The sequence below is a fragment of the Gracilinanus agilis genome, chromosome 2 (genome assembly GCF_016433145.1).
Source record: "Gracilinanus agilis isolate LMUSP501 chromosome 2, AgileGrace, whole genome shotgun sequence".
Taxonomy (NCBI): Eukaryota; Metazoa; Chordata; class Mammalia; order Didelphimorphia; family Didelphidae; genus Gracilinanus; species Gracilinanus agilis.
In genome coordinates, this window is record NC_058131.1 from 655,880,997 (window position 1) to 655,899,435 (window position 18,439).

The window sequence follows — 18,439 nt, forward strand, 5'->3', positions numbered from 1 at the left end:
TGTAATTGGTAAAATAAAATAACTTTATAACAAAAAAATAGTAAAATAAAAATAAAAAATAAAATGCCACTGCCCCCTTTTTCCCTCATTCAGAAAAATGTTTCTATCCTTTGAAATTTTAAATAATTTTTAAGACAGCCACAGTAATTGATCCCTATATCCTTCTCACTTAAAACAAGATAGAAATCTCTTACTCTAGAGCAGGGGTCGGAAACCTTTTTGGCCATGAGAGCCATAAACGCCACATTTTTTAAAATGTAATTTCGTGAGAGCTCACAGTGCTCACAGTGCCGCTCCTGTAACAGCACCTGAAAAAAAAATTGACTTTATGGCTCCTGCAGAAAGAGCCATATGTTGCCGACCCCTGCTCTAGACCAAGAGTGTACTAGAGACAACTCAAACCAGCAGAAAGAAGACTGAGATGGAATGATCAGACAGGGAAGAGAAAAGCCAAGATAACAATGTCATAAATCCTTTAGTGTTCTAAAAAAAAAAAAGTATTTAACGAGTCAAAAGCTATAAACAGATCAAGAAGGATGAGAAGTGATAAAAGGTCACTGGATTTGGCAATTAAGGGATTACTAATGATTATTAGACAATGTAAGTCCACACAAAAAAATTTCAGAACACTTTGCTTATACAAACTGTTTTTTTCTATCATTATCTTTTCAAAACACTTGCAAGTCCCAAGATAAAAAGCATTACACTTTGGTTAAGACAAAAGTTAGCAACTTCAAGGGATCCAAACCATTTTTTGGACTATCTTCAGAATGTAATTTTTTGGGGGGTGTGCGGGGTGTTATATTTTTCAAGTGAAATCAGAGATTTCACAAGAACCTATATATGCCTTGGGCTTATATTGTTTCATTCAAATTATACAAAATAATATTTTCAAAAGAGATAATTTGGTGTTGCAAGAGCACTACACTTAGAGTCAGGATAAACACCTGTGTCCCCACGCATAGGACAGTTTAAATGGGAGGAGAACTGAAAGTAAGGCCTCTTGACCTTCCTGAGGGCTGGCTAGAAGATGGGCTCCGGCGGTAAATATAAAAGATAGGCGTGGTCTTATATGTATTTTACCAGCATGGCCATGGCTTTAATTAAACTACTAATTTCTATATTTATATCAGTCTTTATTATTTTTAATCATAATACTTTACCCACAGTTTTTTAATTTTTTTAATTAGAATAATTATAGGTATACTATCTATCTCACAGGTTTCTGTAAAGGAAGAACTTTGTAAACCTTAAAACATGATAAAAATGTAAATAGATATGAGAGATGGCTAAGAAGTTATTTGTTTTTAAGAGGGGCCTTTTTATAAAGTACATGGAAATCAGGGAGAGAAGTGAGATAACCTTTCTTCTATTAGTACTTTCATCTGACTAGTTAATTCTCCACTGCTGTAAGGACAAGTTTATCAGTTCCCTACCAACAACTGACACCTAAAATAGGATAAATAAAAAATGCCCAAATAGGGTAGATCCAGAAATAGGATAGATAAAAGTATAATGGAAAATAAAGGTACGGAAAAGTCTAGAGTAGGGATTCTCAACCATTTTTTGAATCATGGATCTCTTTCGCATTCTGATGAAGTCTATGGCTCCTTTGAGGATGTTTTTAAATTCAGAAAATAAAACATGCAGGATTTCAAAGGAATAAACTCTCTATTCAGATGGATGTTCCTCAAACACAGATCCTCAAACACACCATTCCTCTATGTAAAAATCTTAATTAGTTCTTCATTGATTTAGCCTAATTCAAAATCCTGAACCTACCATTTGAATCCCTTCACAATCTATCTTCCACCTCATTCTTTATATTGTTTTATTAAACTGCTATCTATTTCCTATATATGTAATTTCACTTTCCATATTTGCACAAATAGGTCCCTATGTCTGTAATATCTTCTTTGCCTTCACCTCATATAATATACTATGGCTCCATTTAAAAAACCGTTCAAGTACTTAACACCTAGCAGGTTATACCTGATTCCCAAGTTTCTAAAATATAACTTTTCACTACTATATGCTCTGTATTTTCATAATTTTAAATGGTATATGGTCCAATATCTCCATTAGAATGAAAGCTCCTTAAATCATTCTGGTGGTCCTACTGATAGACTTTTCGAAATAATACCAGAAAAAACCTTATATGAATTTTCATACATGACTAAATATAACAAGTGTGTTATATTTAGGAAAAGAGGAGAGGCAAGTTGGTGAGAAGAGATCAATATTTTAAAAAAATCAAACATATTTTAAATCTTTTTTTTAATGTGTAACTTTGTATTTATAATTCAATGGAAGAATGATTGATTCACTTAAAAAAGCTAGACTCCAAATAGAAAATTTTCGCCAGATGGGAATTCAATAGTATTCTATAATCTTCTTGGAAGCCTCTCCTTTTCATTATTCCAGGACTTTAATTCAACTTAGCAGAAGAGATATCAATGAACATTAACATCCTATAGGCTAATTCATTTTATTTCAGCTGCATTAAAAAAAAACAAAACACACAAAAACACAAAAAAAACCTTACCTTCCATCTTAGTATCAATACTATGTATGGGTTCTAAGGCAGAAGAGTGGTAAAGGCTAGGCAATAGGGGTTAAGTGACTTGCTCAGGGTCATACAGCCAGGAAGTGTCTGTGGTCAAATTTGAATCCAGGACTTCCTGTCTCTGGGTCTGGCTCTCAATTCACTGATCTACCTAGCTGCCCCCTTCTGCTGCATTTTTTAAACAAAAGGTGCCAAAAATCTGACATCTTATTCCTAGAGTCTAATCTCTAAATTCCAATTTGTCATGTCCAGACTTATGAAAAGAAAATAGCCTCATTAGATAAACTCAACTCCTTCAATCAGGATTATAAATAAGAACCAAATATGTTATTCAGGCAATGACTATTATGCAGTAAAAACAAATTTATGATAAATTTAAAATCTTGAAAAATATGTGTTAATCCAGTGCCAATTTATAATAGTAAAAAATTAAAAGCAAATTCTGTTCCAGGGTTCACAAAAGCCTGAATATAGACATAATGGAATGAATATCAATGTAATGGAAAATTGTTGCCTCATAAAAAACTACAAACATCAAAATTAAACAATTATTTGAAGATTTATATAAAGTTACATAAAGAAAGTACAATCAAAAACCCCTGACAAATTACAACAACTATATAAAAAACAGGAGCAAAGCCCAGCTAAATACAAAAGTTAAAAAAGAAGTAGGTTGTGTTGAAATTAACACACATTTTCTTTGTATTCTTTCCCTATATGCAAATTAGATGTTTACAATTATTCATAAAAATTGTCTCATTTTTGCCTGTGTTTATATACAATTACAATCTAATAAATATTTTTATTTTATAAAATATGCAATTTAAAAAATTAACTTTGTTTTGAATGAAAAATCTATTGAGAAAAATCACTGGTAATTTTTTCGAAATTCTTCCTTTTAGAACTCATCTAATTTTAAAAAACTCTATTATATTAACTCCATAATATCACATATTATTTACTGACTTTTATAATTTTGTTAGTATCATTTAATCCTATTAAGCTATAAGCTAGTTGAAGGCAGATACTATATTTTATCTAAGGTTTGCTTCTATTCCAGCATCTTTTAGGAAGGAACATAGTTAGGACAGGGGGTTGAAGTCCTTAAATATCAAAAAGTTCTCTTTTCAGCCAAAGAAAATAGATTTAATTTTTTCTTAAAAAAAAAAAAAACAACAAAAACCACAAGTATTTATTGACCACTACTTATGATTCAAAGTACATTGTGTGCTCCACTGATAGAGTGATGAAAGAAAAAATGTCTAAATATCATGAGAAGGAGTGAAGGTGAGAAAGAACAAACACTAGCAGGTGTGAAAATACGGAAAACATCTATCAACCCCATCAGCACAAGCCTATAAACAGGAAATGGTGTCTGTGAAAAAAATCCTTTGCATTTTCATGAAGGAAAGCTAAGCATGGAACAAAAATATTAAAAACCAAACATATATATCCTTTGAATTCTCAATCTTCATCCTTGATCCTAAAAAGGTTTACAAGAACACATCTATGTAAAGTTTTGCTAACTTAGGCTGAACTGTGACATTGGCTAACTAAACTTAGAGCATACACTATAGAGTTTAGAGCTTGAAAACAGCCCTTCCTAAAAAAGCTTCGTAGTGGGGTTTCCTGATTTTAATGGAAGTAAATTCCATGAAAGGAGGCACACCCACATTTAAATGATGGTACACAACTCTGCAAAGCCAAATATGAGTAAGCTTTGGATTATGTACTTCCCAGTAGTATTTTTGCCTCTTCCTGAATGTCATCAAAAGTTAACTATAATTTTGTAAAATTCATAATAAAAGGTGTTAAGAATTCAAAGAGTAATGTGCTGCCTTTTATATTCAGGCATGTAATTCATCTCTTAGTGAAATATACATTTATGAGTATATTTAACTTTTTTTTTTTCAAACCCTTGTACTTCGGTGTATTGTCTCATAGGTGGAAGATTGGTAAGGGTGGGCAATGGGGGTCAAGTGACTTGCCCAGGGTCACACAGCTGGGAAGTGGCTGAGGACGGGTTTGAACCCAGGACCTCCTGTCTCTGGGCCTGACTCTCACTCCACTGAGCTACCCAGCTGCCCCCCGAGTATATTTAACTTTAGATAAATACATATTTATCACCTAAAATGTAAATTATTTAGAGAGCTTAGAAAATGTAACAGACAATAGATCAATAATAAATTACACTAAGGACAAGTTAGGGATATACTCTGAACTTGCATTCTGCATAGCAACTACCACATAACCCCACAAATTATCACCACCATCAGTGTCAGAAATAAAGTTTTATTAAGTTCCATTATGGATATAAACCATGTCTTCTTTAAATTATACATAAATTTCCTAATAGTATAATGCTTTGCACAGGCTGGATAAAATTAAATGATACAAAGATAGAGACTGTTTTCTCCAAATCCTTACCTTACAGATTAAGAAAATGAAACTTAGAAGAATATTCAATATATGTAAATTAAATTTGAAAGTGGAATATTCTTTGACATTTTACAATGACACTCTGAAACCACCAAGAGCAGAATGAATACTGAGTTCTATCTCCAGCAAAGTATCTTCCAGTAAGTGAAAAACTTCCCCCTATATTCACAAGTGATCATAACTGGACTCTACTTATAAATGATGATGACACTCCTATAACCGCAGGCAAGATTACTGAGAAAGAGTACTGAAAGAGCACAGAAGATAACTTGGGATGCAACTACAGGGGACACCCACAGTGAGAAGGCATGATATAGGTGAGGGGCTAGCAAAGGGAACTGAGAAGTAGTCAGACAAGTAGGAGAATCAGGAGTGGTATCACCAAAAAACCTATAGAAAAGAGTGTCAAACAGTGTTAAATGCAGAAGAGGCAGGTTGAGAACAACAAGAAATCAGATATGGCAATTAAAAGACTATTGAAGGGGCAGCTAGCTGGCTCAGGAGATAGAGATAGGACTCGAAATGGGAAATCCTGGGTTCAATTCTGACCTCAGATACTTCCTAGACCAGTAATTCCCAAAGTGGGTGCTAACGCTCCCTGGTGGGTGCTACAGCGATCCAGGGGGGTGGTAATGGCCACAGGTGCATTTATCTTTCCTATTAATTGCTATTAAAATTTAAAAAAAATTAATTTCCAGGGGGCTAAGTAATATTTTTTTTGGAAAGGGGGTGGTAGGCCAAAAAAGTTTGGGAACCCTGAGCAACATGTCATTTAACCCCAATTACCTAGTCTTTTCTGCTCTTCCACATCGGAACTGATAATTAGTATGATTCTAATAAGAAAGGTAAGGGTTTTTTTTTTTTAAAACCCTTAATTTCGGTGTATTGTCTCATAGGTGGAAGATTGGTAAGGGTGGGCAATGGGGGTCAAGTGACTTGCCCAGGGTCACACAGCTGGGAAGTGGCTGAGGACGGGTTTGAACCCAGGACCTCCTGTCTCTGGGCCTGACTCTCACTCCACTGAGCTACCCAGCTGCCCCAAGGTAAGGGTTTTTTAAAAAGACCATTGGTAGCTTTGGAGCAAGCGGTTTCCTATGAGTGATGAGGTCAAAGGTTGGGGAGCTACTGAAAGGAAAAGACATGGAAGCTGCTAATATAGACAATTTTTTCAAGGAGTCTGGTTGAGAAAAGGGATAGAAGAGTCCAATGGGACTTTTGTTTAAAGATAGCAAAAGGCTGAAAACCTTTCCAAGGAGAAAAATGAGAGGACATGAATAAAGATTCAATCTGTCAGAAAAGACTAGCACGCACCCTTCAAGCACAGAAATTGGGGAACTGGCCTTGAGAAGCAAAAAGGTTACCTCTATGCCAGGGATCAGGGAAAAGTGACAAGAGTCAAAGATGATATAAAGGAGTTTTGAGATGAAGAGAATGAGAAAAGGAAAAGTTCAGTATTTCTGAGGAAAAATAAAATGCAGTGTCCTCAGCTGAGATGGTGAAAGAGGAAGTATAGTGGATTGGAGAAGGGAAGATAAAGCTTGAAATCACTTCTATGGAGCATGAGATAAGGACTCAATTAGAGAGGAAAGAAAGGACTGCCTTGCAACAGTGAAGGTCCAGTTAAAACTGGATAATGTGAATATTTAATGTACCTAAACAGCAAGGCAGTGAGACTTTCTCTAGCAGTTTGTAAGGAGGAATGGAAAAATGTTGGGAGTAATCCATGGTTGAAATCTAGCAACACATAAGTTGTGGTATGAGGGCAAGAGATTCAAGAAAGGGGACAGTATAGAGTTAAAAATGAATGAATATTGCCTTGAAATAAGAAAAAGAGAGAAATGACATCAGAGATAATGGCCTGAAATAACACGAAGGAGGAGGGATAGAGGAACTGGTGTCTCAATGAGGGCAAAGAATAAGTTTTGAGGGAATGAGGCATAGGGAGAGGTAGACTGATAGGATGTTGTGGTCGGATAAGGAAAAATCTTACTCTCTAATCAAGGATGAGAAACATACTTTGGATAATGGCACTATCTAGTATGTGGTCACCAGTGGAGTAAAGGAATAGGCTATGGGATTTAAGGAAGATGAGGAATTGGAAGGTTAGGCCAGAGAGCAGTTTGAGGGAGAAAATATGAATATCATATGACTATTATATATTATAAATTACATTTCATAATATTAAAGAGTCATCTATTTTAAGGGCAGATTTTGGGGAGGAGACAAATGTGGTAAACAAGATGCTGAACTCCTTAAGAAAAAAGGGAGAGTGTTCTGGGAATTGATATATTCAAGAGCTGCCATAATTCATACTGAATGGAACATTTTTTATTTTATGGACTTCAGAGAAAGAGAGGCTGTTGAATGATGGAACTAACGGGAACTGAAATACTCAGTTCATTAAGATGCTGGCATCTGAAAGTACCAGTAAGGAGTAAGAGGCATTCCAACTCCCCTCTTGGAATAAGTGTGTCAGGGAGTGTTGAGAGAAAATGCAGGCAAAGCTGTAGAGGGCAGCAGGGCATATGCTGAGTGAGGCCTACTAGATGGAAGGAACGTGAAAGAAAAAGGTGCAGAATAAAACTGGCTTACTATGACTGGGAATCCCAAAGGGCAAGGTTGGAGTGGCATGGAGTTCAAAGGGATGAGTGTGAGAGAAAAGGAGCACAGAGATGGGGACAGTTTGTTCCCACAAAGCTGCTAAGCACAGAGAGATAATGAAGGCTCAGACAACAAAAGGACTTACTCAGTTAAAAGTGATTTGCTCAAGGAAAAAGTAGAGCCAGGATTCAAATCCACAACTTCTATTGAAGAAATGTATAATTAATAATTCTAGTTCTATCTCACCTCACATTCCCTCAGAAAATGGCATGCTAGAGGGTCTGTGGGAAAAGAGGTACCCTGATGCACTGTTGGTAGAGTTGGTAACTCATCTATTAATTCATGGAAGTGGATTAGAACTATGTCCAAACCATTAAACTGCACATCCCTTTTGACCTAATATGTCTTCAGAAATAAACTGGAGGGGCTTGCCATTTCCTTCTCTAGCTCATTTTACAAATGCGGAACTGAGGCAAACAGGGTTAAGTGACTTGCTACGGGTCACACAGCTAATTAAGAGTCTGAGGATGGAATGAAATTCAGGAAGACGAGTCTTCTTGACTTCATGCCTGGAGCTCTATCCACTTCACCACCTAGTTGTCCCACCCAAGCATTATAGCTGCCACTAAGGAGCTTCAAGAGGGAAAAACAGCAATTCATAGGATCTACTAACTTTATATTTGGTCTGTAAACTGGAAAATAAAAAAAGGCTTGTGTAGGATAAAGGAAAGTTGGAGAGAAGGGAGAACAAACAGATGATATAATTTTCCATAGTTTTTTTTATCTTCCTGAATATGACAGACTTCTAAGGGCTTAGACTCCAATGACTGAATTTTTGATCTAACATTTTTCATTTAATGTGTACTGTGGATTGGGAAAAGGTATGCCTAATCTGTTCTTTAAAAAAAATACCCCCCCCCCCAATCTTACCTTCTGTCTTAAAATCAATATTATGTATTGGTTCCAACGCAGAGAAGTATTTATTAAGGATTAAGCAATGGGAATTAAGTCATTGACCAGGGCCACACAGCTAAGAAGTCTCTGAGGCCAGATTTGAACCCAGGAACTCCCATCTCTAGGCCTAGCTTTCAATCCACTAAGCCACCTACCTGCTCCTCTATCTGGTCTTTAAAACAGTTCTGAAAAATTAAATACTTATGGAAATGAACATTTGTAAAGAGAAAAATGGCAGTTTTCCACCTAGCATAAGCACATCATAAAAACATTTCTAACACTTACTTCTAGTAATTCTGAGACAATAGGCAATACTTCAGGATTACAGATATCTATGGACTCATCTCGATATGTCTTCTTTTTGTAACAGATATTACCCAAATGTAATATTGCTGAGAGAAGAGAGAAAATCCTGGAAAAACAAAAACAATATACATAAGTTTTGATCATGCAGCATATTTCTAAAAACCAGGCAAAAAAAACCTTGTATATTTCATTTAAACCTTAAACCAAATAAAACAATCTAGAACAAATTTTAAAACTTGATTTCCAATAGAAAATGAAATATGACTGCAATACCTTCAGTGTAACTTCTTATGATACACAACAATCAGAAATATAGCATATTACATGATGGAAAACATAGATTAGCAATTTGGGGTGTTTTTTCTTTTAACAAGTATGGGGTCAGAGATAAACAGTTACATATTTCTGGAATAGTAAAAATATAATAAAATAATTTGAAATCTGGCACCCTGTTTCTCTCACATCTGAAAATCCTATTCAATTAAGATATAATGAAGGAAAAAAGGACACAAGGAAGGCACAAATTCTGATGTCAGAATGCTACAATGATCTATTTCCAATTTGATATGGACTCCTGCATATCCTTTCACTGCACTGTTATTTATTGTGACCATCCTATTAGGGGTGGGGGAGAAGAAAGAAAAAAGAAAGAAAGAGAAGGTGGGCCCTGCTAATCATAATAGGTAACAGGTGAAACGAAAAACTTTTAACTGCTGTGGTTTGAGGGTGGTAGGAAGAGTCAAAGGTTTCTAGAGAGAGAGAAAAGTACAGTACAAGAATGGGGGGAGGAGGGGCAGGGGAGAAGGCTGAGTAGAGTTCATCAGGAAGTCACAAAGTGGCTATGACATTGTATAATCTTAGAAATTCATGAGTAGAACCCAGGTCTACCAACTTCTGGCTCAAGAGTTTTCCCTCCACGGTATCCAACTATAATGACTTTCACAAAAGCCAAGACCAATTGCTTTGTTGCTCAGAAAAACAGGCCTCAAACACTTACTATGATTAAACTGGGAAGCAGAAAAATGCAGACATTAAATGAAACTTTTCTACAGGGACCCAAAGAAACCAAAGGAAAACTTCTACCATTTAGAATAACAGGATAAAAATAAGATAACAGTTTCATTAGCCAGTATATTAGAATCCCTTGTGCTCTACACTCCTACCATTTTTAGATCTACTAATCTTTAATATCCTAAGTAACTTATAAAATCAAGTTTTCTTTCCTAATCTCAGGACACTGAGTACCAGTGAGGAAAGACAAAATTGAGCTGGCCTAATCATGGTTCATCTCATAACTTCAGATGTTATTTATAAAATACATGAGCAGAAAAGCAGGTAAGCTGGTTATGTACCAAGAAGGGGAAAAGATTTGGGTGGCCTAAGTGCTGGCACCTGTACAATGCTAAAAAATTCAGAAAAAGGACTGTATCTTATTGAGGAGGTCTTTTATGGAAGAGTTATAAGAGGCTAAAGAGATAAAAACCTACATAGGCTGAGGTACAGAATTACTATTCACATTTTTTTGGAGAGCATATCCCTATCGACAAAATCATTTGACTATAATGAAATATAGTCTTCCCTAGTTCTTCACTGCTATTGGCAATTGCTTGGTCATGAGGCTTCAGTTTCCACCCTCAACAGAAGTAAAGTGGGCTGGAGAAATAGAGCAGCTCAAAATAGTTTCATGAATCCTTCTATTCTACTTTTCACTGACTGGTTGCTCATCACTGGGACTGTTTCAAAGTTCTTTTTCATCTTTGGAGCTGAAGCTAGAAGGGACTACAGGAATCATCTTGCCCAACTGTCTCATTTTACAGATGAGAGGACTAAGGGTTCAAAGACGTTGAATGATTTCTTCAAAGTTATATAAGTCAAATCCAACAAACTGCCTTTCAATGTCTCTAATACCTCAATACTACCAGACATCACATACTCCTATTTCCCAGTGGATATTCTCTCCACCCTCTTGGCTTGTCCAAAGTCATCATATTCATGTGGTTCTCCTATTTGAGTCTTCTCTATCTCTTACTGGTTCTTTGTCCTCTTCCCAGCTCCTTAAGATGGATGTCCCCTGGGGCAGCTAGGTGTCTCACTGGATAGAGAACCAGGAGGTCCTGGGTTAAAATCTGGACAAATCATTTAATCCCAACACCCCAGCCTTTATTGCTCTTTAGCTTTGGAACCAATATTTAGTACTGATTCTAAGAGAACTTGGAGGGGAGGGAGAGAGGGAGAGAGGGAGAGTTTTCCATGTTTGAAACCTTCGTGCTATCTTAGAATCATCCATATCATTAACATTTATATTAGACTGTTGTCCTATCAAAGTCTACCACTTCAATAATTCCTTTATGTTTCTTCTTCCTTGTTCTTACTGTTACCTCCCTTGAACCTTATATGCCCCTACCAGAAATCCTGCAAAAGGTTGCTATAAAGTCTGCTAAGTACTTCCTCCACAGGCTTCCCTTTCATTTTTTTTCTGCATTCTTTTAAAATTCTATTCAAAATTCACCTTTCAAATAATTCCCCCGATTATCCCCCAAACATAACACTCTAAAATCTGGTTTTTTGAAATTGCAAACTGAAGCTAATTCTCATTGTATTATGTTACTAGTACTCCAGAATGATACATTTTTAAAAGGTACTTCATAACATTGCTTCTAAAGAGAAAGAAGGCAGCAAAATTTGTTTAAGAATTTATCAAATGAACTCACTGTCTACGAGTTTTGGGAAGAAATCCCACCATTTCCATTGCCAGCTGTAATCGTTCAAAATCATGCTTCAAATCCTCTCCATCAACAATGGAGCAGTCCTGCTAGTTCAAGACAGACAGAAGAAATCACAATTATTTTCTTGATTCGAAACTAAGCATATCTGTTGCTTATAAGACAAAGGATTGCTAGAAATTTGCAGATGTCTATCAAAAAAATAAAGTCACTGTTCCCATTATTTTGCTTATCAAAAATCAACAAAATTAATAACATCAAGAGCTCTCCTTTAAAGTATTTTGACATTTAGGTTGATTTTGAATGTCCCTAAATAATTTCCTGCAGGTATATATTTCTATTTCCATACCAATACCAATGACATAGCATACTGTTTAGTTAATACAATATTTCTCTCTGGGCTCCTTACATAACTGAGCAACCAAATGAAGAATGAGTAACAATGAGAGAAAAGTTATATATGTGAAGGATAGTGATTTTCAAATTCTATAAAGTCAAATGTAGTTACCCATGAAAATCATTTTTGGAATAATAACATAAAATAATATAACAACTACTTATAAGTATAATATTTCCATTTAACTTTCCGCTGGCAATAAAAATTTATTCTATGTTGAAAAAAATTATTTCTTTGTAACAAAATAATCCAGTGATTTTTATCTTAGAATAGTTTCATTATTTTAGATTATTCTCCTTTGGAAATTTAGAATGACTTTAGGAATTTATTTTGTCATAACAATACACATAATTGTTCAAATAAATACTTGGGAGCCTGTGAATCCAAGATTGAGTGGCATGTTTAAAATGTTTTAAATCTCTGGGATAAAAAAATCCTTTAAGTGTTTTGTTTTCCTCATAATTCTTAGAGAATTTCATTTCATGTCTCCCTCAATGACCATTTTTTTAAACTGAAAAATTATCTATTCAAGTTAAAACAAAAATGCAAAAAATATACACTGGCTGCTTTTATGGGAAACAGAATATACTTTTGCACCTAACAAACTCCTACCTGAAGATCATCAATTTTATAAGTAAATATTTTCCTGAATCAAGCAAAGGAAAATTATATGCTTCCAATGAAATAAACAGAATGATGAAAAGATAAAGACCCTTTGGCTTGATGACTTGATTTTTTAACAATAACTCTTAATTGTGAAAAAGTAAATGAAGTGATGACCTAAAAAATGACAAATGTAAAGACTACAAACAAATATGGAAATACTAATATAAAGTAATACAGTAAGAAATTGAAAAAGAAAACATATATAGAGCTCCATTCAAAATGGGAGCAGCCAAATCTTATATGTGTATGTGTGTGTGAATAAATTACTTAAAGGGAAGAAAAATGACAGAAAAGGAATGTGTATTATTTTGTTAAAGTATATAAACAAATGTAATTCCACTGAGCTAAAGTTATATAAGTTTGTCATTTTACATGCAGTGATTACTTAGCTGATTAATGGTATTAGTTGAGAGTTAAGAAGTTTCTAATAAATTAATTTTTAACCCATGATTTTAAATACTGGTTAAAAATTCTATTGGAATAAGAATTGTGCATGATGCCAAAAATAGATAATATATCTATGATGTTAATTTTAAAACACTAAAAAAAAATCTTTGTTACTATTACTATAACCATTAGTTACTTGCAATTTAATGCCTTGGAAACTTAAGTAAGCAAATTCCATATCATAATTAGTGGTAAATCTATTTTTTGACAATGAAAATACATGATGAAAATACATCTCCTTTAGTTACTGTAGTTGAAAGGTTAGTACCTATAGCAATATTCTATATTCTCAAATGATAACTGACATTATTATCCTATGTCTAAACAGAAATATAATGATGACTAAAAAAAAATCTCTAGATATGTAAATAGGTATGTATAAAACCCTTCCAACGATTCTATTGTTTTTTTGGGGGAAAGTCTTATATATGAAATCTCATAAATACTACAGACCTTTTAGATCTAGAATCATCTGATATTTATCACTTAAGTTAAATGGCTATCATAGTTTACTCATCCATAAAACGGTTCTCATCCTAACCTCTAAGGTTTCTTTTAGGTCTCATATCCTATGAACTTTTATTTATTCTAAACTTTATCTTAAAAACAACAAAAATAAAAAGCAGTATTTTAATAAAGAAAAACATTTTAGTTAATCTTAATTTTTATAAACAACTGAAATGCTCATTCCCAACAAGATTGACAATTGACAGTGAAGCAATACTTTCAAATTCACAAACAGCTCAGTAAAAAAAAAAGAACATACAGCAAGTACAATGTTTATTAACATAGTTTCACAGAAATGCCCATCATTTTCAAGTAAGCAATCTTTATACCATTCCACTGTTATATACTATCTTTCTAAGCCCTATTTATTGGGGTAAAAATAAATTTTAAAAATTAACAACTTTTTAAGTCAGAGAAATAAGTTAATCTTTCTCAGACTTTGGATTTCAACATATAAAATGTCTACCTAGTCAACAAAGGAACCTCAAATCTCCAGTAAATTAAGAGTTTCTTTTTAATTTTAGACAAACCATATTAATTAGTGGGTTAAATCCTACTTCTTTAAAAACTCATGTTTTATAGGGGCAGCTGGGTGCTCAGTGGATTGAGAGCCAGACCTAGAGACGGTAGATCCCAGGTTCAAATCTGGCCTCAGATACTACCTAGCTGTGTGACCCTGGGCAAGTCACTTAACCCCCATTGCCTAGCCCTTACCACTCTTCTGCCTTGGAGTCAATTACTGACTCCAAGAGGAGAAGGTAAGGGTTTTAAAAAAAAAAGTTATGTTTTAAACAATAAACGAGAAATTTTCTATTGTAAGAGCTATAAACAGCAACTGAAATATTAGCAAAAAAGGAAGTAGAACTGATAGAAAAGAAAAAAATTAATGACTAACAAATCTTGCTAGAGTTCTACTTAGGACTTATTTTTAAAATTATTATACCCAATACTGAATGCTGATATATTTATGTATAACAATTGTGACTGCATAGCAATTTACAATGTTGTATAATTACTACAATAAGTAACATTTCTACTTCAAAAATGTTTTAGATAAGGACAGCTGGGTAGTTCAGTGGATTGAGAGCCAGGTCTAGAGAAGGGATGCCTAGGTTAAAATCTGACCTTAGACACTTCCTAGCTGTGTGACCCTGGACAAGTCACTTGACCCCCATTGACTAGCCTTTACCAGTCTTCTGCCTTGGAGCCAATACACAGTATTGACTCCAAGATGGAAGGTAAGGGTTTAAAAAAAAAATGTTAGATAATAAAAATTCACCAAAAAAACCCACTCATTATATAGTCAATATCTTCCAATATCCCTCCAATGACTTCAGTTTTTTAATCAAAACTGTTTTGCTGGGCAGCTGGGTAGCTCAGTGGAGTGAGAGTCAGGCCTAGAGACAGGAGGTCCTAGGTTCAAACCCGGCCTCGGCCACTTCTCAGCTGTGTGACCCTGGGCAAGTCACTTGACCCCCATTGCCCACCCTTACCAATCTTCCACCTATGAGACAATACACCGAAGTACAAGGGTTTAAAAAAAAAAAAAACTTCAAAAAACAAAACAAAACTTTTGCTTTCTCATCTGTCAGATGAGGGAGACGAGACACAAATAGACCTGGCATCTCCCTACCTTTTTCCAGTCTTTTTACAATTTATACTCTTATCCTTCAATCTCCTTGTACTCAAGATCCAGAGACACTGGCATTTAAGCTGTTCTTTCTACATTACATTCCATAACCTGAACCCTACATTTTTAATGGCTGTCTCTCTTGTGTGGAATGCTTTCTTTTCACCTTTACCCCTTGGCTCTTTGCCTCCTTTGAAGACTGTACAAATTCTACCTTCTGCAGGTCTTTCTTGTATGCCCTCTTCCCTCTATTGCCTTCTAAATGAGATTATCTTCCACTTACTATATCCAAAAATACATACATATGTGTATCTTATATACACATAATTGTTTCCATTTCTCAGAATGCCAGCTCCTTGAGGAGAGATACCCTGTTTTTGCTTTTCTTTGTATCCTATGAGGGCTATATAATATGTGCTTCTCCATTCAACCTGTTGCAATGTCATTTTTGGTTTAAAATATAAAGAAAATCCAGCTTCATACGGATATGTAAATTGGAAAAGAAAAGAATATTTTAACAGGAAAATAACATCTTAGCATTATTATGAAAAGTAGATTTGGCCTCAATGATCCCCTGAAAAAGTCTAAAAAAGTCTAAGGACTCCTGGGGTCCTCAGACCATAGTTTAAGAACCACTAGCTTAAGAAAATAGTTTTGAAATAGTTTAGAGAAATTATTTTATAGATAATTGATATTCTAATTAAAATCATGTAAAGAATCTTTCCCTGGCAGTATTTTGTTAGTATAGCGTTTTTTTATTTTATCTTCATGATTGTGATTTGCCAATTTGGTTTGAATTAATGCAAAAATAAAGTAAACCAAGCAACTTAAAGGTGGCAGTTGATATGGTGCATAGGGAACCTGAAGAAGCTCTCCCAAGACAGTTCGGCTCAAGTCCTATATATGACACATATAGTCAACAGGCCCCAGGGAAATTCATTTAACCTTTCATTGCCATAGGCAACCTGCTTAAAATATAAATTGCAAAGATGAAAACCTGTATTAGTAGAGCGAGTTTTCTCACTTAGCTTTCTGTCACAGAGGTTTTCCAATACCAATTAAATCACTGATCAAGTCCAAAATAAAAAGTATCACCTAAGCAATGAGCAGTTTCCTCACTGAAAAAATGACACATTTATTCTCATTTTGACTAATTTTTAGCACTGTTGACTTATTCTAAATAGGACATAATATAAGTTGTTAATATTTCTACTAAAGTTTATCAAACATATTAGAAAAGTTGGTAATTAGTTTTAAATGAGCACTATTACTATTTGATTCAACACACTGATTCTTTCAACCCTTTGGGAAATCAATGTTAAACATTTCTGAAACGGTAATAAAATTAAACATTTCCTTTCTCCAATAAAATGGGTTGACATTGGAATCATTGTTAAAATTCTTTGAAATAAATTATATTTTCAACAAATGGAAAATGAATTATCAAAAACAACTGGAATTAAAACATTCAAGAGCAAAGAAAAATGAAGGGACAGAAAACACAGATGAATATCTAGAAGCATATTAATTGAAAAGATCTTATTTTAAGCTTTTGACATATGACTTGCTTCCACATAGAAGGTTAGGAAAAAGAAAATAATTATTTATTCTTTCTTCATCAAATTGTAGCTATTTGTTCTCAGTTGATATAACAAATAAAGAAGGGTTTTGTTTATTTATTTATGCTCATGGGCCAAAAAATTATGGGAACTATCACTTCATTCTAATTTTTTCAGGGTTATGTTCTATAATTTCAATAAAACTTTTTTGAGAGATATAAAATTATTTTTTCTCAGAATGCCAAGATACAAAAGATATTTTGAATTTGTTTCTCAAAATATATAACTGAAGGAACTTCATATTTTAATACATTAAATTTAATCACTACCCAAATATGAAGATAATGTGTTCTATGAAAAACAATTAATAAATCTATTGACCAAAAATAATCCTGATGAAAATAAGATTAAAAATTAAGCACAGGATTGCTGAACAGAAGTAGTACAGTAATACCACTTAACACATTTTAGTTGAACCAGCCTTTAAGAGAGGAAAACAACTACTAATCATTTTATAAATTTCTTCACTCTAGTTATGATTTGACTAATTTTATTTTCCACTAGATTGAATGACTTAAAAATTTAAATTCACCAAATTGAAACAATCATTAAATTCAATTTTTAAAATTTCACTATCATAACATGGAGTGACTTTGGGGATCATCTTTTTTAACTCTTAAAAAATTATCTTGATTATCAAAAGCAATTTTTCTTAAAACAACATTCCTTTTGAATCTAGACTGAATCCTAGCTTTAAGAATTAGTTAACCAAAAAAAAAAAATACAAATAGATTACCGACATAACTTCAACCAACTATGCATATTGAGTAATCTAAACTACCATTAATTATTATAGTTCTAGCTTTATATGCCGATTTCCCAAAGTTGTGAAATGGATGATAATCAAATGAGCAAGGTAATACCCTTCACCAGCAACACAGACTACCTGTGTACTTGTACTGACCAGCTCAGAGTCATAGTAATAATCATCCCAGCTCTGTCTGAGGGGTTTCTTTGTCATCTGAAAGCAAGGCAAATCCAGTTAGGTAGAGCTAAAGTAAAACAAACTTTCCTGACCACCTTTTAAATTAAGTAAGCATGTAGCATAGCTACTAGCAATTAAAAGTAATTTTTATACAATAAGATTGAAATGAGAAACAAGATTCTGGGAAATCATCCACCAAAATTATCAACATTTCTTCTCACACTCTGATCTTTATAACAACATGCCTAAGTTCCAGATCCTATATGTCCAAATAATAGATAAAAGGAATACACTTTTTTATTACAACAGGCTAAGGGATACCTAAGATTAACTCATTTGGTGGAAATATTTGTCTCTAAAAAAATATAAGACTTCACTGAACTATGACTGTCTGGAGAAATACTACACAATTTTACTTAACAAAAAAGTTAAAAGTACTACTGAAAATGTAATAATCTTGAGTTATAGTAGGCCATGCTAAAATAAGTATCAGTAATATAACATACAATATTTTGAAGACAAATTGACCTGCTACTCTCATTATTATAACTACATCCTAAAATAGCCAAGTTGCTACCATAAAAATTACTCTTTTCACATATATATATATATACATATATATATATATATATATACACACACACACACATACATGCAGT

The 18,439-nt window shown here is 33.9% G+C and overlaps 1 protein-coding gene across 1 annotated transcript in view; it reads right to left on the bottom strand.

The window, feature by feature from the left end:
- The window catches only part of MYO9A (myosin IXA), a 232,246-nt gene that overhangs the window by 178,665 nt on the left and 35,142 nt on the right, over positions 1-18,439 (bottom strand). Inside the window, exons 5-7 of the mRNA XM_044665785.1 lie at positions 17,760-17,816; positions 11,578-11,675; positions 8,846-8,972 (exon numbers count right to left, since the gene is read on the bottom strand). Of these exons, the coding sequence (XP_044521720.1) occupies positions 8,846-8,972; positions 11,578-11,675; positions 17,760-17,816 (282 nt within the window). The remainder of the gene's footprint in view (positions 1-8,845; positions 8,973-11,577; positions 11,676-17,759; positions 17,817-18,439) is intronic.